At 43.6% G+C, this 23401-nt stretch overlaps 1 protein-coding gene across 9 annotated transcripts in view; it reads right to left on the bottom strand.

The window, feature by feature from the left end:
- RUFY3 (RUN and FYVE domain containing 3) overlaps window positions 1-23401 on the bottom strand; it is a 263821-nt gene that overhangs the window by 188965 nt on the left and 51455 nt on the right. The window contains exon 1 of one of the 9 annotated variants that reach the window (XM_029598639.1): window positions 11612-12344. The exons of 2 other annotated variants lie outside the window; for them this stretch is intronic. In XM_029598639.1, coding sequence (XP_029454499.1) covers window positions 11612-11789 — 178 coding nt within the window. In that variant the 5' untranslated portion in view covers window positions 11790-12344. Of the gene's footprint in view, window positions 1-11611; window positions 12345-23401 lie in introns of those variants that run through there. 6 more of the 9 variants (XM_029598648.1, XM_029598603.1, XM_029598570.1 and 3 more) reach the window with 6 other exon arrangements.

Genomic DNA, 23401 nt, shown 5'->3' with positions numbered 1-23401 from the left:
ATATCATTCTAAAGCCAGGTTTATATGCAGAAGTGTCAAAATTCATATCTTATTTATCTGTAACTCTACCAAATAACTTGCATGGAAAAAAAAATTAAGTTTTCTAAATATGGAGAATGTTATTCTCAAGTCTTCCAAAGCCCCATTCTGGTTTTTTGCTATGTTATTGCAGCACCTATAATTTCGCAACAGCAGTGGCCACCGAGGTAAATGAACCAGTGGAAGACAAAATAACAAGGCTTGGTTTAATGAGGAGGATAATGAGTGGCTAGATAAGCACCTAGCCATTTTAATTCAAAAAGTACTGTCATGCTAACACCGCAGATCAGTAATAACTCAAAATGGACCTGAATCACTAAGGCTTTTTACTCCATTCTGTGTAATGGAAAAAATGCTTAGTGAATCAGAAACAAGGAATCTTGAAAATCCAATTTCTGAAAAGAGAGACTATTGTATCATTCATTTGACCAAAAATGAGAGAGAGAAACTTCCAAAAACATTTTTTGTGCAGGGAAAGCATAAGAGATCATTTGAAGTCGAGGATTTACAGGTTTTCAAAATTCAAAATTTGTAGTATTCATGTCGAAGGATCCATCTTAAGAGCTTTAAAGAATGTCCATTGTATACGGGCTATAATAAATACCATGGATTCTTTGCAGGCTCTGTCTTTTAATGAGCCGACCCAAGATGCTGATGTACATAAGCAAGGTCCTCACCAGAGTACACTCTTTAGAGCTTGGCATTACTAAATATCATAGAACACAGAGCGTTAAAGATATTATAAAAATTGAAAGCCACACTTGTGAGGATTTAGATATCTCTTGTATATCACCCCAAACATTTAATGTGGAGGTTTTATTTTTTTAATTTTTTTTAATGCAAATTACAACAAAATTTAGACAGCAATCAATTTGCCACTGAAATAAGGGCATTATATCAGTAATATATTTTATAGGAAACATTCCAAGAATAGAAAAAAGAAAAATTTTATAGTATTATCAGTCCAAGGTACCAAAAAAATAAGAGGACCAAGGATCTATTAAGCATAAATATACCTCAAGCAATGTAAAAAAAGGAGATAAGGAAAGAGCAACATCAATATTATTCAATGCAATAACCAAGGTTTAGCCAGTTGGATCTAATGATGGATTATACAAATCTAGGAAAAACCTCAACTGAGATGGTTCACAGTAAACATATCTGGCATTATTCATTTTCATAATACATTTACAAGGTTAAAGTATAATAATCTGGGCTCCCAATTCCTGATGCACTGCTAGAAAGTTTTTCCTCCGTTCTTTTGTGTGTCTGGTAATATCTGGATAGATCCATAATTTTTGTCCATAATATAAGATATCCCTATTTCGGAGGAAAAGCCTTAAGATTAGGTCACAATCAGAAGGGAAAACAAAACTAACAAAATAATGCTTCATGATTTGCAACTTACTCTTCACCTGAGGTTTGCAAAAAAAAAAAAAAAAAAAAGATACATCAGTAGTTAAAGGAACTGGTTGATGACTTCCTGAAGATATGCCTTCTCTTTTCTCAGTGGAAGGTTTGTTTTTGTTTTGTTTTGTTTTACTATAGGTAGAATTGCTTCTGGAGAGATTTTCAAAATTTCTAGTATGTACTTTTTAAACTGATCTCATGGAGAAATAAGATTTACACAAGGAAAATTCAAAACTCAAATTCAAACATCTAACAGCGTTTTCCATATTCTCCAGTCTTAGAAAACACCAATTTTCTCTGAATTAGCCCAGTTTCAACAGACTGCATTATATCTCTGTGAGCCGTTGACCTAAATCTTCCAATTTAGTTGCTTGGGAAGAAATTGAAGATTCCATAGTTTGAATGCAGAGACCAAAAGAGGAGACTTGATTTTTCTAGGGACATCAGGGCCACCCAAACTGAGTCCAAAGTAGTGACCAAAGGCTTAACCAGATTAGTCTTATGAATAGAACTTACCAGTCTATCCCGGCCGGAAGCATCTAAATTTCCTTGGATTCTGGCAGGCTCCTCTCCACTGACAGGAGAAGAAGCCAAGGCAGGAATACTTCAGCAATCCACTTCCCCTACAGGTCTGTTGGTCTACTGGCAGCAGTAACAAGTCTCCAGCACTACCTGTCTCCACTCTCGCGGCACTGTGAGGGGGAGTTGCCCCAGCAGCTGCCATCGAAGCTGACTCCAAGTCCATCCGTAGTTGCAGCAGCTCAGGTCCCCGAATTGGGGCGGCTTGGAGAACAGGGAGACATCAGGGCTCAAAGATGTTTGCATGTCCAACGACGCCATTGCACGCTCCACGACAGCAGCCGCAGCTGAACCAGCACCTGAAGATACTCCCAATGCTGGGGTGAAGAAGCCCTCAATCTGTTGCTGTACCCAACCAGACAAGGAAGAAGCTGAGGTAACCTCCCTTATTCTTCCTTTCGGCTTGGAATGAGGCATAGTTATTGGTAATAAGCAAAAGCAAAACAGTGGAGCTTCACACACCAAGTCTTTCCCTCAAGACACCATCTTGGTTTTGAGATTCTGAGATCAAGAATAACTATTTATGAGTACAGGTCCTTGCCTGATCAGTAACGGTGGGTAAATTATCAACTGTGCACGGCTTCTCTAACAGGTGAAGTTTTGACTGCCTTTTGCCACAAATGCACTTTGTGTTTTGGGCCTAGGGATCTCTGAGAGACTTGTAAGCTGAAATAGTTGGTGTGGATGAGTAGATTAGATATAAATAGATGGCAGAAAAAGACCCCCTTACAATCCCTCATTCCTACCCCCTCCCTCGGAATACCTTGTTACCCCAAAAAGCCAACTCTTACCAGTTTTGACACTTTACTCCCCATGCTTAAACTGTATCCAAGTTTTTCTCTCCCCCTGTTCTACGAAAGACAACTTTGTCACTGTTTTTTATGGTTGCAATGTAAACCGGAGTGATAATTAATGCTGTTATTTGAACCTCAGTATAGAAAAGTTATAAATAAATAAACAAACAAACATATGCCCTATGTTTTTATGTTTCAAGCTATTCCTCTTCTGAAGGTTTGCTCTGCAGTGGCCAATACCTGTATTGAGATGGATTAAGTACTGCCAGGCTGCCTGTTTCTTCTGACCTTGATGGAAGACTCCCCACTACTACTAATCTCATTTTAGCAAGCAGCATCAGCAACTGCTATCATGCCTTCCACAGATGGAGTCATGTTTTCCCCAGTGATGAGCTTAGAGATTTTGGGGTAGTAGCAGGTTTGTACTGTTAAAGTGGATGCTGTAGGTCTGAGTTCTGCTATAACCATTCTGCACAACTGGCAACTGTGCTAAGCCAACCAAGATGCAAAGGATGTTGATGTGCCATGCAGTGTTGCGAAGCTGCCTTGTGTGTTACACAGCAGCACCATTCTGTCGTCTTCTACACATATTTCCCCACTCATGCAGGTGTCTGCAGTCCTAGCCACCCTTCACCATGCTACCCAATCAAGCACCATTCTTTTACTTACCATGTGGGCTTCAACATCTCCGTGAACCGTTACCATAGTTCTTAGGCCTTCCTCTGGACCATTTCTCCTCTACCTGCAATTCCAATACCTTCATCCCAATGTAACTTTCACATTCCTTAACCACCCCTCTGGACCATTTCTCCTCTACCTGCAATTCCAATACCTTCATCCCAATGTAACTTTCACATTCCTTAACCACCCCTCTGTCTCCTTTTCTCTGCAATCTCCACCACCTTCAAGCTTTTCCAAACTTCTTCATTTCTGATCTTTAGCATCCAGCACAGCATTCTCATCTCTTTCAGACCCATTGCTTAATCTCCTTTCTTTTGCACACTCCAACATCGTGCTGCATATTCTAGTACCATTTTATACCCCCTTTCTTTTTAACCTGGCTGGGATTCCCTTATCACAGGTAATACTGGTCTCCAATTTAGCTAAGTGACCACTCCTCTCACTCCTATTTTTCCTGTAAGGGATCCACTTGCAGCTTCCAAATATCTAAACACAAGGGGGGAAATTTGGGGTGTTTTCTTTTTCATTTTGTTGCATTTCATTTTTGTATGCACTATTTCAAAAACAGCACACACTAAAAAACTAAACAGCATGTACTAAAATGAAATAACACGTTATTTCATTTTAGTGTGTGATTTCAAAATAACACGCAACAAAAGAAAACAAAGAAAAGAAAAATGACCCTAATGAAAGTGCACATCCCTTCTAAATGCCTCAATCCTTTGTAATTTCTTCCCATCGTTTTTTCACATTCCATTACTAACTTTTGCCACCAGGTACTTTCATTCTACTAATCTTCAACTGTCCCCTTTCCATGTACTGTAGTCATCTTTACTCTGCATGTAGCACAATGTTATTGGCAAATGACAAGCACCACTGCGGTTATCGTGTTTGTATTTAGTACTAAGAAGAGGATGGGACTCTAGGCTGACCCTTATCCTACGCATAGAAAAACAAAAGAAGAAAATAACGGATAAGGACTGGAAGGCTCATCTAGTCTGCCCAATTTACTTCTTTGCAAAGCCAAAAGACCTCGACTGATTTTGGGCTTCCCCTTCACTTTTTTTGCAATTAAAGGATCCCTCTAGGCTCATCCCATGCCCTCTTCACTTCTGTCACTGTGAATTCTCACAGGGTCAAACAGCTATGATGCAAGTCACTCCAGAAAAATGTATTTGTTTGGATTTAACTCTACACCTTTTCATCAGTACTTCAGTGGCTTCAACACAATAAACTCTCTTTGAATGTGACCAAAACAGAGTTCTTGATTACTCGATGGGCCATTTGGTCTTCTTCTGCCGTCATTTCTATGTTTCTATGTCAGGCGTTCCAACAGTGTCATTGTACCTTCTAATATTGATCTGAATAACATCAATTTTTCCATTTCTCCTCATGTTAAAAGCCTTGGGGTTTGGATTGACTCCACTCTATCATTCCATCATCAAATTAAGACAGTGATCAAAAATGGCTTTTAAGTTGAGGGTTTTTTGCATAGCTTGAGAAACTTGCTTGAACCTAGCAATTTTAAATTGGTGGCCCAAGCATCACTGTTACCGGTCATAGACTACTGCAATACCCTGTGTATCTTGGTCTTCCTGAACTGACTTTAAAACCCGCTTCAGCTGCTCCTCAATTCTACAGCAGGATTAATTAATGGATCCAAACGTTCTGATCATATCACGCCGGCTCTATACCATCTCCAATGGCTGCCTGTCCGCCACAGAGTTCAATCAAAAATCTCTCTCTCAATGTGAGCTACCCAGCACCTCTTCATTTCCTTGGATAGTTTTTTTTCTGCGTATATATCAACCGATCAGGATCCTTAGAACACAAGAGAGGTCTCCTTGAGGTACCCACGATACGAGCAACGAGGTCATCTTCCACAAGAGACTGTGCTTTTTTTTGATTGCTGCTCCTACCCTGTGGAAGTCCATTTCCATATCGCTGAGACTTATGGAATGTACAAAAAAGTTTTAAACAGCGTTGAAGGCCTTCCTGATCAAGCAGGCGTCCAGCTAACTTTAGCCCTTTAAGTTCTGGACTATGCTGATGGTATGACTTTTTGTTTTTATTGTTTTTTGTTATTTTTGGTTTTGTTTTACAAGTATTATGTACTTTATTTTGTTAATCACTTAGAGCGTATGCATTAAGCGATCAAGAAATTTTAATAAATTAAGCTTCAAAGCGAGTTACATTCAGGTTCAGTAAGTATTTGCCTGTTCTCAGAGAGCTTACAATCTAAATTTGTACCTGAGACAATAACGAATGAGTTTTTCCCAAGGTCTCAAGAAGCATCAGCAGGATCTGAGCCCTGGCTTCACTGGTTCTGAACCTGCTACCCTAAACACTAGGCTACTCAAAAGGACTTGCAAAAGCACAAAGCCATCCCATTAAGAATTGACCCCGTTATCCCGATATCTCAGAGTGACCTGGCCACAATGTACATCTGTCTGCAAGAGATTTAATCCTCGTCCAATGACCAATTAGTTTTATATCCCCAATTGAGTCGGATGGCAGAAAGTTAATATCCAATGCTGTAGATTCTCTATCTCAGCTAAAAGGCAAAGTGGGCAGCTAAAGGGGCATGCATACAGGGTTCCAGAATGAGCCCAGGACTACAATTCCTTGGTAAAGGACTTCATGTCAGATGAGTGGATTGAGGGGGTGGAGGGGGGGAACCCAAGATAGTTGTGGGGTCATGGCACTACAGCACAATACAGTGTTTCTGATTGACCTAGAAGCCCAAAGGAATAGGATAAGTAATTGCCAAAACATATAACCTCGCCTTCTCTCAACCTGTTCAGCAAGTTACCTACCTAGATAGTTCTTCAATGTTAAAATCAAAATGTGTACTTATAATTTCAGTCAAATGTGTCCTGACATGCTGTGAATTTATATTGTATTTAATGTGCATGGTTTGAATGTTCTGGGACATAAAGTGGTACCTGGTTGATTAGATTGGACACCCCGCCCCAGTACTCAAGAGTTCTAAAGGGAAAGTCTAAATGACCACATTAAAACAGCACAATAACACAACCGTTATTGGCATATAATGATGATTTGGCCATGTAGTCTGTGCAGATGCCTTTGCCTACACTACTCTGGCTCCTTACCACCACCACCCTCTGAGCTAAGGAGATCTTCCAGCTGTCAGCTGATCAAGCTTCACCACATTATCCTTTAGGGACAGTATGTGCCCAAGCCATCCTGCTTCCCACACTGGGTGACCTATGAACTCAGCCCTAATATGCTTGAGAATGTAATAAAGCCTCATCTCTGCCTTTGCCACCTCTCCTTGGAGCTTGACAATTGCAATCACCCTCTGCAATTGTTCCAACGAATACTTTAATACCGTCAAGGTTACCAGCAAAGTTTTATTCTCTTTCAAGATGGCACCGGTGTCAGTCTACACAAAATCATCAAAATTAGTCTCTGCTGCTCTCAATGCTTATCTAGTTTTTGAGGTGATTGTGGTGTCTAACCGCTTTGAAAGATCCTTCCTATTTAGCCGTGTTCACCTTTATGAATTTAAGTCAGATTGCTGTGTCTCCCCCTCATCAGAAGCCCCTGCAGGCATCACACTGATAGCTGCCAAAATATGAAAATGGCACCAGCAGCTGAAGAAAACAGTCAGGAAAGCATAAGGTTAAAACCACAGGGGTAAGACCATGTTAGAAAGTGAGTGAAGTGTAAAAATACAAGATATAAAATACATTAGAAAAGAGCCATAGGAATAAGATTTAAAAACACTGCACCCCAATGGGGGAACCTGGGTCCTCCTAACAGGCCCTTTTATCTGCTCCATTCCTAGCTACATCAAGGCCAGACCGCATGAGGCTAAGTGCATTCAGTCGCTTTCCACCCAACTTATGGAACAATCTCTCACAGGACTCAAAGCAAGGAAACCTGCTACTCTTCCTTTCGAAAAGAAATCAAAACCTGACTCTTCAACCACATTTCCCCTGAGCTCTGCATTGCCACCAATTTTACTGCTAGTTATCATCTCTATACTATGAAAGCGGTACTCTCCTCTACTTCATATTCCGTGTTTGCTTATCTTCTTAATAGATATCCTCCCTATACTATGAAATATAAACACCATGTGTTGCTACCTACACAGTTTTGCAGTGTTCAGTTCCCAGTGTATATGTTCTTTCTGCCCCCTTCCAGCCCCTGACAAATGTATTGCAATTCTGCCTTCTGGCTTTCCTAGGAAAAGGGTGGAATATCAAATGAACGCCAATGTATATCTGCTTTGAAGTGGCTGAAATAAATAAAATCTTACTGCTGCTTTGAGGGTAATTCTTTGACAGCCTGCACAGATTTCAAGTCATTTACCTGGGGACTTAGGTGCTTACTTTTCCTTTGAAAATTATCCCACAAAAAACTACTCACGAACATTCACAGCTGCTGTGAAGAAAAAAAAAAACCAAACAAAAAACCAAAACACACAAATGCTTTTGAAAATGCAAAAATGTGTGTATGGGCAGACTTCCCCTTGCCCCTGGGAACAGCTTTGCACATCAAACTGCATACAGGATGTGCGTACATAGGTTTACCCGTATACTGGGCAGGCAATTTTATAAAAGGCCATTTCCATGGTAAAGCATGGTTATATACAAAGAATTGGCTTTAAAAATTACTCGCTGTGCACAGAAATTATTCTAAATACTTCAGTTTCTCACTGTATACAGGGTGCAAAATTCCCAAGTACTACCGGAAGAAGCCACTAAGGATTAGAGCTGCTTCCTGCCTGTGCAGAAGAGAGGGAGGGGGAAATCAAATCAGATACAGTATTAGACAAAACAAATCTAAAAATGACAAAAAAAAAAAAAAAAAAAAGATAAGGAAGAAAACAGACCAATAAAGGAAAAATGAAAATAAAATCAGAAAAATAAGACAAAAAAGTCAATAAAACTAAACATGAGCAAAGTAGTGACAAAAGAAGCATTTTTATTTGCCCTGATTATTACAATATTTTCCCTCCCTGCATACATCATGTACACCATTCACATGCTTGCAATACAAAATCAACAGACACACATGTACGTGATGTGTGAAAAGTGAAACGCTCACAGGACATTGCCAAGTGCTGAAACTAAATTTGTTTCTAAACCCAAACCCAATTTTCCAACCTTCATTTCCAGCAGGGGGCTCTAAACAGCAGTACTGCTGTGCGTCAGTATTACCCTATCCCCCTCCCTCCTACTGATAGCGAACCACAGGCCCCCTTGTGCGGACCACTCTGCCCCTCTCACCTGATCAGCCCTTCATACGCTGCAGCCGGCCTACAATCCACGCAGGCCGGCTGCAGCGTATGGAGGGTCTCTTACAATACCTGCCTGGTATCACTTTTTACTGCCCTCACAGAGGATGCAAATAGGAGAGGGAAAAAGAAATGGCAATAACTGAGCTCAGGAATTATGAAGACCCCTCTTCTGAATAGTATGCTTTACAAAAAGGGGTACTTGCCAGGTTCTTGTGGCCTGGATTGGCCACTGTTGGAAACCGGATGCTGGGCTTGATGGACCCTTGGTCTGACCCAGTATGGCATGTCCTTATGTTCTTAACTATCCAGAAGAGAAAGTATTCAGACCGTACTTCTTTCATTAAATTACAGTGAGAAAACAGTTAAGAACACTTCTAATGGTATCTTCTGTTATACACACTTTCTAGAAGCGTCATCGCCTCCCCCTCAGAGCACAGAGATGAACGGATAAAGCTGTGCTCACTACTTTCGGAGACTGCTGTTGCACACGTGCTGATCCCAGGAGGAATAAGAATTTCAGCAGCTTTGACAGACTGATGGGCAAAAAATTCAACTGTTCCTTTGTCTGGTCTACAAAAGGTCTAGAAACCCCCCCCCCCCCCCACCCCTGTTTGAGACCACTTTAAAATGTAATATGGATATGCTTGCCTTTTAATCCCAATTTAAAACCCTCCCAGTACTGCAAATAAAGTCTAATTTAAACCCCGAGTGACTTATTTTGGGCATAGCATGCTACATTTTGAGGGCTCTCCCCCTTCAAATGTGTAAACAAGGGATATCTTCCAAGCAAACAAGTTACAGCTGACAATCTCATCCAAACCTTAAATGTTGACTCCCCTAAAAACATCATCAAGAAGTGGTACAGGAAATAGTTTCTATTCCAATGGCCCCTGTGATCTGCACCCCTCCCCCGCCCCAACAAATGTGGCTGTTATTAAAGGACTGATCTATGCAGAGACAACGTTCTGCTCCCAGTCACATTGGATTATCTGAAGGAAGTCCTCTTAGCGAGGAAATCATCCTACTGTCTTCTCTGGCATCATAGTAGAGAGACTTTACTGTAGACCTGACCCCTCCAGGCCCCTCCAAATCACAGGATCCAGCTTGAAAGCGAGTGAGCTGCCTCCAGCACTTCAGGGAACAGCAAGGCTGCAATTCACAGGAGGCCCTGGCTGAGAAACACTGCACAACGTCCTCTGCTCAACAGCATACTGTGTTTCGGGCATAGCTGGGTTGTGAGGCTTTATTATTATTTTAAATTACTCTCCTTTAGCTGCTGAAAACGTCACGGGTGCATTTGCTCTAGCTAGCAAGCTGAACAATGTCTGCATTCAAGAGATGCTCTGCTCTCACTGGGCTTTCTTCCACGGCTCAGGGTCTAGCATCACTAAACAGATTTTATGTACCATATGTGTGAAGGGCTTGGCATCATGTTGTGCTTATGGAGAAAATGTATTTAAAAATAAAACTTCAGGCCCTTACTATTTTGATAGTGCTCTGTTACAAATTTCTTTTTCACTTTGGGGACGCAGAGAATGACAATCCTATTCCATCCCCTTTCTGCTGGTCTATGATTCAATGAGCCTCCACTGCAAAGAGGCCTGTTGCCCTGACAGCCACATTAATGTAAAGAAATTCAACATTCCCCCTCCCCCCCCCCTCCGAATATATACCTATCAGTCATTAAAATGTCATAATGGTAATTCAGGATACTGCCAAGAAGTGGCCTAACGATGTATTACATGCTGTTGAACATGAATGGTCAGTCAATAGATTGTGAAAATATAGCAATGCCATTATACATCTACTGAATGGAAAGACAACCAAAAAAAAAAAAATTAAACATTCAGCTGAGAGGCTCCTTCTACCATCCAGCCTTACTCACACAATGTACACACAAGTGAGGAGATTTTTGGTGCTGTTGGTTTCAGCTGCTTAACCAGAAGTCCTCATTAGCATTCAAACGCTTAATAATTTAGAAGGGAAGGGACAGAGGGAAGAACAGGGCAAAAATGAAAACAAGAAGATGGCATCTTTATCCTGGAAACAGGCTAATTTTCTATAAAATGAGGGCCTCAGGTCAGTGCTAGGAATTTACTTTAAATGCACAAGATGGACAGGTGATGTTAGACTCCATACCAGACTGGGTTTTGTATTTAATGCTAATCCGAATGCTGTCAGGCACTCAGGCTCTATGCAAGATCAGCCTGATTTAAAGGCTGATTATCCACGCGTTTGACCAGTAAGCCTGCTTCAAGAGGTCCTACTATTCTGAACATGTAAACTAAAAAAAGATATTTCAAAAACATTTTTACAAGCTTTAAAATGTGCATTTATTTTCCATCTGCCCTGAATATTTCCAGGATCAGGTGTTCTTACAATATTGCTCTCCAACAGGAAATTAACCCATTCTACTTCTGAACCTATAAGAAGATACTGGCTATGTGACCCCCTCCCCCCCCCCAAAAAAAAGGATGCACTGCTGCAGGCCATACAGCCAGGTATTTGTATATAATCAGGTGCTGCATGTGTTTTTGGTTAATTTTTTTATGCTTGTTTTTTGTTTTCTTTTAAAGCTGATCCCTCCTATCCCAACCTTTCCCTGAACTGCTGCTGGAATGACACAGCACCTGCAGGTAGCTGCACATACCCAGACAGCAGGAGGGCATGCAGGTTTATCAAAACAGGCAAAGGGTACATCACCCCCACCCCTAAAATAGAAAAGGCCAATTTCCAACACGCCCGGGGATTTTCCCCTTCTGCTCCCCCCCCCCCCCCCCCGGGATGTGAGATGCAATAGCAGGATGATCGGATAAGGGGCCGGACGGTGCGCCCATACCTTCGTGGGTGGGCTCGGGGTCAGGGGTCAGCGAGATGTCATCCAGCTCGCGCAAGCAGAGCCACTCGCCGTCCATGGACACCCGGAATTTGCAGAGGTAGATAGTCTCCATCGCCGCTTGGGTGATCTTGTCCGTGCTGGGGGTCGGCATGTCGCTCTGAGGCGTCAGGGCGGACATGATGACTCGGGCTGGTACAAAAATGTAAAAAGAACACAAAATGTCAACCCCTCCCCCCACCCACCAAAGCTAAAGCAAAGCCTTCGGAGGTATTAAAACCATATAACTACGGCTTTTCGGCTACCCGAAACTGGGGAAAAAAAAAAAGCGCCTATTTCTAATTGTTTTTTGTTCCCAGAGATCAAGATGAAAGGATGCTTGGCTGCTCCTTGCCTCTCAATCCAGGACCCGAGCTCAGATCATGCAGCAAAACCTAGCCAGCAGCCGCAGCACGGTGGATCCTATGGCTGAAGGGAAAGCTCAGCTGGGTTTTCTTCTCTCTCTCAGCGCCCGAGCCCCTAACACCAGGAAGAGGGAGTGGGGGAAACCAGAAAAACAAAATCCTAAAGCGTAAACTGCCCTCCCCCGGTGCTCCGGCAGCGATCTCAGTCTAAGCCCGGGCGGGCAGCAGGGAGGGGGGAGGATGGGCTGTGTGCGCAGGGTGGTGACCAAAATGGCTGACTAATGAGAAGCGCTGAAGATGAGCGCCCATGTGACCGGAGTCTCCGGGCGGAAGCCAGTCCCAGGATGCTGCTGATGCGGGAAGAAAAACCGGTCCCTCTCCCTGCCTTAGATCACACTATGCCAGAGCAGAGGGCAGGACCCAGCTCCTCGTCAGCTGCTCTTTTATTGTCAAATAATTAAAACGCTCGGTGCTGTTGTCATCGTGAAGGCAGGAGAACTGTGCGCATCCCTATGGGATGCTCTCGGGGTCACATCCAGTTATTCTCTTTGCAAGCTACCCTGACCCTGAGGCAGGGGTAGATATATCATGAGATAAAGTAGACAAGGGTCCATGGGTGGCCACCCTGCCCTACCCGAGTCCCTTGTTTTGCCTCATAAGCCATGGGGTTGTGCTGCCAAGACTGCTGTTCTTTCTAAACTCCACGAACCCTTTTGAACTGCAGCAGGCATTTCATTTAGCCCATATTTGTTGGTGGGGCCACCGCTGCCTACTCCTGGCAGACTAACTGGCATGCAGGAGGGACAGCAACCTGCGGTTTATATGTCTAAGGGCAGCTGGAGGTATAAATCCGCCACTGCCCAAAGGAAGTGGTCAGCTTCCCAAGTCCAAATCCTCTGTCCTTCATCATGTTTTGTCTACTGACAAGACCCCCAAACTTAGGGCTCTATTTACTAAGCATGTTTTCCACAGACAATGGTGAAAAGTCATAATAAAGCAGGCCTTTAGACCACACCCTTTGAGGACAGGGAAATACTTATTATCCTACAGTCTAGGGGGTAAAATTCTTCTATGCACAAAACAAGAGCAGAATTGGGAGGGGGGGGGGGGGGAGGTATATCTGCTGATCTCAAGCAGGCCACACAGGTGGATAGGGCAACAGCAAAAGCCAGAAAGATGCTTGGGGTGCATAGGGAGAGGAACTGTCTGCAGAAAAAGGGAGGTAATATTGCTCCTGTATAGGTCCTTGGTCAGACCTTACTTGGAATATTGTGTACAATTCTGGAGATTGCACCTACAAAAGGCTATATAATCAAGATGGAGTTAGTCTTGAGGGTTGTTACCATTTTAGTAACTGATCTTCACAGTAAAGCATATGGGGACAAACTTAAGATCTAAAGATGCATACCTGAGAGAGGAAACAAACAAAAATGACAGCAGAAAAGGACCAAATGGTCCATCCAGGCTGCCTAGCAAGCTTATTGTGGTATCTGCTGCGCTGTGCAGGTTACCCCCATACTTTTCAGTTTCCCAGACTGTAAAAGTCAGGGCCCTTATTGCTTGCTGTCTGAATTAAATTCCCCATTAGCTCCTGCTGTTGAAGCAGAGAGCAATGTTGGAGTTGCATCAAAAGTATCAGGCTTATTGGTTAAGGGTAGTAACAGCTGCATCAGCAAGTTACCCCCATGCACTCTTTTCTTCATTTCCATCCCATGCCCCTTTGAATTTTCACTGTTTTTGTCATCATCCCCTCCCTCTGGAAGGGCATCCCAGGCATCCACCACCCTTCTCTGTGAAGAAATATTTCCTGATGCTTGGTTGAGTCGTCCTCCCTCGAGTTTTATTTCGTGACTCCTAGTTCTACTGATTTCTTTCCAACGGTCGATTGTGCATCTTTAAAACTTTTCAGGTATCTGAAGGTCTGTATCGTATCTCCCCCGCACCTCCTCTCCTCCAGGGTATACATATTTAGGTGCTTCAACCTCTTCTCATAAGTCTTTTGATAGAGACTCCCCACCATTTTGGTCACCCTTCTCTGTCCCTTTTGAGATACAGTCTCCAGAACTGAACACAGTACCCCAAGCGAGTTCTCACCAAGGACCTGTACAAGGAGATTATCGCCTCCTTTTTCTTACTGGTTATTTCTCTCTATACAGCCCAGCATTCTTCTGGTTTTAACTATCGCCTTGTCACAATTCTTTGCCTTCTTCAGATCAGTAGACACTAATCACCCAAAGGTCTCTTTCTTGGTACGTGTGCAACGTGCCCTTATCACATAGTTCTTTTGGATTACTGCATCCCAGATGCATGACTCTGCACTTCTTAGCACTGAATCCCAGGTGCCACATCTGCAATCACATTTCATTCTCTCTACTCCTTACGGCACGTCCACTCTGTTTCAGATTTTAGTATAGTCTGCAACTAGACATACTTTACCTTCTACCCCTTCCGCAACGGCACTTACAAAGATATTGAACAGAACTGGTCCCTACACCGATCATTGTGGCACTGCACTTAACACTGTTCTCTCTTCAGAGTAGGTTACATTTACCATTACATGCTATCTTCTATCAGTCAACCAGTTTGTAATCCATGCCACCACCTCAGCACTCATTCCCAAGCTTCCTATGCAGGACCATATCAAAAGCTTTGCTGAAATCCAAGTAGATCACATCGAGTGCTCTTCCTCAATCCAATTCTTTAGTCACACAAAAAAAAAATTGATTTGTCTGACAGGACCTTCCCCTGGTTAATCCATGCTGCCTCAGGTCCAGCAATCCTCCTGACTGTAGATATTTCACTATCCTTTCCTTCAGCAGAGTCTCCATTAATTTTCCCACTGTCGACGTGAGGCTAACCAGCCTTTAGTATCCAGCCTCCTCTCTGCTACCACTCTTGTGAAGCGGGATCACTACTGCTGTTCTCCAATCATGCGGAACCACTCCCATTTCCAGGGATCTATTGAACAGGTCATGCAGCAGACCCACCAGCACATCTCTGAGCTCCCTCAGTATTCTGGGATGAACCTCACCTGGCCCCCATGGCATTGTCCACTTTCAGTTTTCCTAGCTCTTCCCTTGAAACTCCATTTACAGAAGAGAATGTATCTACACCATTTCCATCTACGGTCTTGTCAACCAGCAACATTCCTTCTCCCGAGTCTTCTTTAGTGAACACAGAATTGAAGTATTTGTTTAATATTTCCACTATTTCTTCCTCTCTCTCTCCACATGTTGCTCCTCATCACCTTTCAATTTCACTCTACCACATCAGGCCTCCCTTAAGAACATAAGAATTGACATACTGGGTCAGACCAATGGTCCATCAAGCCCAGTATTCTGTTTCCAACAGTGGCCAATCCAAGTCACAAGTACCTGGCAAGTATCCAAACATTCAATAAGTTTCATGCTACTATTGCTTATTAATTAATAGCAGTTCATGGATTTTTCCTCTAGGAACTTATCCAAACCTTTATTTATTTTTTTATATACCGACATTCGATCTGAGATATCACATCGATTTACATTCAGGTACTGTAGGTATTTCCCTATCCCCAGAAAGCTTACAATCTAAGTTTTGTTACACTAACTGCTGTAACCATATCCCCTAGCAATGAATTCCAGAGCTTAATTATGTGCAGAGTGAAAAATAATTTTGATTTGTTTTAAATGAGCTACTTACTAACTTCATGGAGTGCACCCTAGTCCCCACAGCACAACACCCTTCTTTCTCTGATATATCTGAAAAATGTTTTTGGCAATTCTTTCTTCAGCTTGACCTTCTCCTTTCCTGATTTCTCTCTTAGACTCCTTCAATTTTAAACAGATATTCTTCCTTGTGTTCCTTTTTTTTGGGATCCTTTATACTTTTTGAATGCTGTTCTTTTTACCTTAATTTTTTCAGCCACCTCCTTTGAGAACCAGATCAGTTTCTCAACAGGAACTACACCTGAAATAAAACCTTAAATTATCTTGCAGGCAAAATAAATCTGGAACAAAAATACAAAAACACAGGATACACAGAAAAAGGTTTTAACTAATGATTTATACAATTTCATTGAAACTATAAGACAATTCCTGCCTGTAACAACAGTTAGCCAACATGCTCTAAACCTAAAAGCTACATTAGTGCAAGAACAGCAACTCTGATCTTTGAATACTGCAACTAGGTCTGGGCAGGGCATTTGCTGGTCAAAAACAGCACCCTGGACATGGGCTGCCTTTGGTGCCGCCCCACTGTGGGCTCAGAGACTGAATCAGAAGATTGGCTTAGCACTCCAGTCGGTCACCCTTCTTGCCCCTCTCTCCCCACATCTCAGGTCAGCCCTGGGTCTTGCTTTCAGGATAGACACAGTGAATATTCAGGAAGCTTGTACAAAATATAATCAGATTCATAGCTTATTTACACATTCAAGTTGCCCGAAAACCAGGTGTGGTTGCAGCACTCAATAACTGGAGCTCGTCATCCCTGCACTACAGCTCATGAGCAGAGCCAGAACTGGAGCTACCATATGAACTGCAAGATGCCAATTCACAGCCATCATCCTCTAAAATATTGATTCGCCTATTTGTTGCCTCTATCCTTACTTCTGATTATCTTATTCCTAGATCTTCTTTCCATATTCCCCAAATGCATATGTGGTCTTGGAAAGAACGTCAATAGCGCAATGTGGAACATAGATACCATTGGGGTGCGCTTGCAGAACCATCCTATTATGAAAAAAATGAAGTTATGGTAAATATGAAACCAGAGCCTATTGTACATTTACTCTTCATGCCGTAGAGATGGCCACAAGAAATAACACTTTCCAGGTGACAAATCGAGAAGTTTGAAAGGAGGTTTCACGAGTTGAGGTAGGACTACACTGAGAACATAAGAACATAAGAAAATGCCATACTGGGTCAGACCAAGGGTCCATCAAGCCCAGCATCCTGTTTCCAACAGTGGCCAATCCAGGCCATAAGAACCTGGTAAGTACCCAAAAACTAAGTCTATTCCATGTAACCATTGCTAATGGCAGTGGCTATTCTCTAAGTGAACTTAATAGCAGGTAATGGACTTCTCCTCCAAGAACTTATCCAATCCTTTTTTAAACACAGCTATACTAACTGCACTAACCACATCCTCTGGCAACAAATTCCAGAGTTTAATTGTGCGTTGAGTAAAAAAGAACTTTCTCCGATTAGTTTTAAATGTGCCCCATGCTAACTTCATGGAGTGTCCCCTAGTCTTTCTACTATCCGAAAGAGTAAATAACCGATTCACATCTACCCGTTCTAGACCTCTCATGATTTTAAACACCTCTATCATATCCCCCCTCAGTCGTCTCTTCTCCAAGCTGAAAAGTCCTAACCTCTTTAGTCTTTCTTCATAGGGGAGTTGTTCCATTCCCCTTATCATTTTGGTAGCCCTTCTCTGTACCTTCTCCATCGCAATTATATCTTTTTTGAGATGCGGCGACCAGAATTGTACACAGTATTCAAGGTGCGGTCTCACCATGGAGCGATACAGAGGCATTATGACATTTTCCGTTTTATTCATCATTCCTTTTCTAATAATTCCCAACATTCTGTTTGCTTTTTTGACTGCCGCAGCACACTGAACCGACGATTTCAATGTGTTATCCACTATGACACCTAGATCTCTTTCTTGGGTTGTAGCACCTAATATGGAACCCAACATCGTGTAATTATAGCATGGGTTATTTTTCCCTATATGCATCACCTTGCACTTATCCACATTAAATTTCATCTGCCATTTGGATGCCCAATTTTCCAGTCTCACAAGGTCTTCCTGCAATTTATCACAATCTGCTTGTGATTTAACTACTCTGAGGTCCCAGTGCACTGAAGATTTACTAACTGGAGGCTCGGAATGCCATAGTCTTTACATGAATTTTGATACCAAAAAGGGTGGCAAGAGATTGGAGCCCCTTCCACCTTTTGGTGATACACTGCAATGGTACCAAGATGAACTTTGACTGAAGTGGTGCTACAGCCCGAGGATGAGAGGAAGAACCAGATACTGAAGCTAGTCCCTTGGGCTACAAGGCATAGGATTCAGTTGGCTGGTCCTATACCAATTTGAGAACCTCTTCCATTTGAAGCTAAGATTTTCTGGCTGATTGTTTCCCGAGGAAAAATCAACATATCCTCCTTTGAAAGGAATAAGGAGGAGTTTATAGCACGTACAAACATGCACACCATGAAGGCTAGAGAAGGTAGGTTCAGAGAGTTTTCCATCCCTCCTGTATGATAAGTATCGGAAAGGTTCCCAATACAACTGGAGAATGAACTGACAGATGGATGAGATACTGAAACTAAACTTGCCGTGGCCAGGCTGGTGCTATGAGGATCATCCTTGCCCTGTGCTGAAGGGCCTTCTGGACAGCCCTGACAATGAGAGGAATTTGTGAATATGCTCAGAGTAGACAGATATTCTAATGGGATATTCTAATGCTTGCATGCATGGAGCAGAACTTTTACCTTTTTATTTTCTTTTGAGGTAAACTGGTCATTCACCAACTTCCCCCAGCAATTGAACAAGTTATCCATGATCTGCAGACATACGTAGAATTCATATCCTTCACCAAAAGCCAGAGAAACTTCCAATGAGCAGGGTGGATGTGCACATATGCATACTTCAGATCCAGCATGCACATTGTCTGAAAGGAGTTCATCTTGAACCATTCTCAAACCAATCTGTTCAGTATTTGCAGGTCCAGGATAGGCCTCAATTCCCATGACTTCGTGGGGATTAGAAAGTACCAAGAATACAACCCATGGTCACGCTCCTGAGGAGGGACAAGCTCGATAGCCCACAGCTGAAGGAGGGACTCCATTTCCAGCTGTTAACTGGGCAGTTTGAAAAGAGTCGAAGCTGAAGATTGCAATCTGTCAGGTTGTCGGAAGGTAACAGAAGCATAAATGATAGCCACATTCCACAATTTTTAGGACCCACCAGCAGTGGCGGCTCCAGAAACTTTTGTATGGGGGGCACTGTGGGGGCACAGTGAATTTCAGGGTGGGCAAGTGCCTTTTCAGTGTGGTCTATCCAAACTGGGGGTGGGAGGCCCTCACCCCCCCTGCAGCCACCACCCCTTGGTCATCCAGTGCCATTCTGAAAGGAAGAACTGCACCCTTTCCCCCACCAGAGGTAGCAAGTCAAGGCTTAAGGATGTCAAAAACTGGTCCCGGGCTCAGGCTGCAACGGCCGATGGACTTTTGCTTGACGCCTTTCCCTCTGCCATCCCCTAGCAGGCAGCTGCGGAAAAGTGAGCAGAGCACAGAAAAGAGTGGAAGGAATATTTTAGGAAGAATGTTTATAAGAGAAGTATTTATGGAGGGTGGGAACCGGCTGGTCCTCCCGATGCGCTGTGATCAGAGCCACCATCTCCTTTACCTTAATCACCAAACAAGTTGTCCCTTGCACAGGGCACATCTGCAAGGCGGTCATTCACATTCGCAGGTCATTCATTCTCAACCATGCAAGCCTTTGAGCCCCAGGGGCAGTGGCCAAGGTCCTAGATGTGGTATCAAAGGCTTTGTACACACAGCGAATCAAATGTTTTTCACACTCCTCCATTGTACGATGGAAACCTTCTTGCTCCGAGTCTGACAGAGGCAGCAAAGGCATTAATTTCTGTATGCATTCATGTAAAACACTATAGCATGTACAGCTGATGGGCTGCAATCCGGGCGCTCAGCATGGTTCATTAGAAGACTTTCTTCCTGAAACATCCCATGTCTTCAGATCTTTTCCAGGAGGAATACTGGAGTGATCCTGAATGCACTACCACCACAGTGATGCAACTGGATTACCCAAAATCCTGGAAAGGCCTAGACCTGGTAGTTTGAATCTAACTTGTGGGTTGCAGTGAGGCACAGAGTAGGCAGGTGCCACATTTTCATCTGCATGTCCTGGAGAATTTTGTGTACTGGAAAGGCAGCAGAATCCACTTCAGAAACTGAAGGAGTCTGAAGACATGTGTTCTCGATGTCTTTGCCAGTTTATCCAGAAATCGTGAATAGCAAAGGTCTTCAAGAGGAGAAGTATGCTGAGGCAAGTCCAGAAGATGGTCTGAAGGAATCCCTGTAGAGCCTTCCTCCTCTTCCCCAACCATGGAAGAACACTGAGCTAGGACCTTGACAAGGGGCCCTCCTGCTAATCACCAATTTTCACTCTCTCTCACCCCCACCCCAAACTCCTGCCAACCACTGGTTCTCAACCCCCTCCTGTCAGTGATCCCCTTTTCTAACTCCCTTTCCCTCATCCCATCAGCAGGAAGAGAGCAATGCTTACCATGCGTCACAATCTCATCTGGCCTCTTTAACCACATGTAGCATCTCCAAGTGTTCCCTAAGTAATCTGGTGTGGGGTAGCACTCTAAACCTCAGGCATTTCCTGCCTGCAGAGAGACGGCAGGGGCAGGTCATTGCTGCCGCTATTCACAGCAAAGACTTGTCTCTTTCTGCAAGCCTCCTCCGGCTCCCTGTGCTATGGCCTCTTGGCAGGAAGAGTCAGCGGACAACGCTCCTTACCTGCTGCTGCTTTAGCTGCCCATGCCAACTTATTTCTGAAATCAGACCCATGCAAGGCCCTGTAGCCTTATGGAGACCTTATGCTGGCCCTGCACAGTTCCTGCTTCAGAGGGATGCTGGCAGAGTTGGTGGTGGCGGCAGCAGCAATAGGAAAGAAGCACTGCTCGGATTCATCTTGCTTGCTGGAGGCCATGGGGGGCAGGGAAAATTGTGCTATTGACAGGAGTGAGAAGGAGAAAAGAGAAGATAGTGATGATGCCAGGTGCCAATTATGGAAGGAATGATGCCAAGGGGATGGGGGGAAGTGAGGGTGAAGTAAGGTGATAGTGTGTGTCATGACTAAGTGAACAGGACAGTGCCATGACTGACAAAAAAAAAAAAAAAGACTGGGAATGACTCCTTTAAGCCTCTGTGTAAAATTAATTCTTGTTGGAAACCTGAAGGAAGTAGTCAGACCCCTCTAGGGAGTCTCTTTTTCTAACTTCCTGTAGGAGATTTTAGGAGGGAGCCCAAGAGTTAAAATCTCTTCTTTGGAGCTCTGGTAGCATCGTGGAAAGATTCCAGCTGCAGAGCTCTCTCTTAAAGCAGCCTTTCCTGTGGCCTCTAAGAGGAAAATGCAGAGTGTTTTCTGCCTTCATGCATTCAGTGACCGTGACTAATTCCTTTTTCCGACTCCGGGTTCTGAAGGTGGGATTTTCCTAGCCATTTTTGGAAATTATCTACTTTTAAATATAATTTAATATTTCTATTCTGCCTTTAGCAGCTGGTCAGTCACTTCAAAGTAGATTACAGTGCAGTGCATTAGGTAGGTCAGTGGTTAGGGGTTACATAACAATGAGGAGTACATTATATTACAGCATGGTAAATTATAGTAAGGTACATTACATTAAGGTAGGATATTACAGTGAGATTAGGTCAAGAGTAGGAATATTATATTAAAAAGGCATTACATAAGACAAACAGGATATATAATATTATTGGCAAATTTGCATGTGGTGCAGTATTACACAGGTCAATTTCTCGAATCTCTCAGCTTCCTAGTTTTTGAGAGTCACAGTTTCTTTGTGACTAGTCAATGCTGAACAAGGGGTACGTTACAGAGGACCTCAATCTACTGTGTAAACAGACATGTAAACAAGAACTCAGCAGACAGCTGAAATCGCTCAACTGAAGTCGCTCAGGAAGCACTTGCAAGTCTCTAACGTTTAAGACTGAAGGATCTGAAGATTCTAGAATGGAACTCAAGCAACACAACCAAGGTGGACAACCTGAAAGTAAGTGGTGAAGAGTAGGTTTAGGTCACAGGGGAACCTGTGGCATATTTCTTTTAGTGCCCCTGCTAGAGTGTGCTGGGGGGGAAAGAAAATCCCTTTTTGTTCTCTTTTCCTTTAGGGAGGTGGGACAGCCTTTGGCTGCCCCGCCCTCTTCCTGTGTCTTGAAAATAAGTCCCTCCTCCCTCCATCAGTCTCAAATGGTCTCTCCCACCAGCCAGTGAGGTCATAATGACAGCAGGAGGCTTATAAAAGGCAGAGCTGCCTGGGCTCAGTGGCATTTCACAGAAGGGCAGCAAGCAGTGAGCATCTCTGTTGGCTTTGGCTCTCAGAAGACTGAAGAACCTGAAGATTCTAGAATGGAACTCAAGCAACAGAACCAAGGTGGACAACCTGAAGGTAAGTGGTGAAGAGTGGGTTTAGGTCACAGGGGAACCTGTAGCCTCTTTCTTTTAGTGCCCCCACTAGAAAGTGTGCCAGGGGGAAAGAAAATCCCTTTTTGTTCTCTTTTCCTTTAGGCTTTGGCTGCCCCGCCCCCTTCCTGTGTCTTGAAAATAAGTCCCTCCTCTGCCTCCATCAGCCTCAAATTGTCTCTCCCACCAGCCAGTGAGGTCATAATGACAGCAGGAGGCTTATAAAAGGCAGAGCTGCCTGGGCTCAGTAGCATTTCACAGGAGGGCTGCAAGCAGTGAGCATCTCTGCTGGCTGCTGTGTTTGTGCCTGTTCTCGCCCTCGCTCCACCCTCTCTACCTTAGTGGCGATTCCCTTCGTGTCTGACGGACAGATGCTGCCGCGGCTTCCCCTCGCCGTTCTTCCTGGAATCCCCGGGCTGGCCTGACGCTGCGGATCCGCCATGTTCCTGATGACATAAGGGCGTGCGCTCCAGAGTTTGTACCAGCAAGGGCGCGATCTCGGGGGCATCCCCCTGTAGTGACGTCATCCGCTTCCAACCTAAAAGGTCTTTGCTTGCAACTACGAATCAAGTTAGCAAAGGGAATTCTTTTTCCGCTGCTCTGCCTCCACAAACTTACCAAGGGGTACCCGCTCCTCGGGGGCCCTGCTCTCTCTTCTTGAATTCAGACTGCTAAGACTGGATCTGGTACTTGCTCCTCGAGGGCCTACGTCCCTGAATGGCTCAGAAGACTCCTTACTGCCTGGAAGCGATCGCAGACGTGAACACTGAATTCTATTACAGATAAGAACCAGGCCCTCGTGGAGTGAGTACCATGTTCCTAATCTCCAAAAAGACTCCCTTCTGTCTAAGACATTATCGCAGGTACGGAAATCGTGTGTCATTATTGCAGGTAGGAACTGGTACTCGCTCCACAAGGGCCCATGTTCCTAAAACCCTTCACAGACTCTCTTCTATTCCAAAAGCCATCTCATACACAGATATTGTGAGTTCTCATTCCAGACTGCATATAGGAACCAGTACACGCCTACGGCTCCTGAATATACTGAACTCTCTGTTCCATAGAAGCCATTACAGATATCTACAACTGTGAGTGTATCATCTACTACTGGTTATGTATCCAGCATACCCTGTCTACTCACTACCTATAGTCTATCTACAGCTCA

This window comes from Rhinatrema bivittatum, chromosome 1 (assembly GCF_901001135.1).
Source record: "Rhinatrema bivittatum chromosome 1, aRhiBiv1.1, whole genome shotgun sequence".
NCBI classification, from domain to species: Eukaryota; Metazoa; Chordata; class Amphibia; order Gymnophiona; family Rhinatrematidae; genus Rhinatrema; species Rhinatrema bivittatum.
This window is presented reverse-complemented; position numbering and strand designations above follow the sequence as displayed.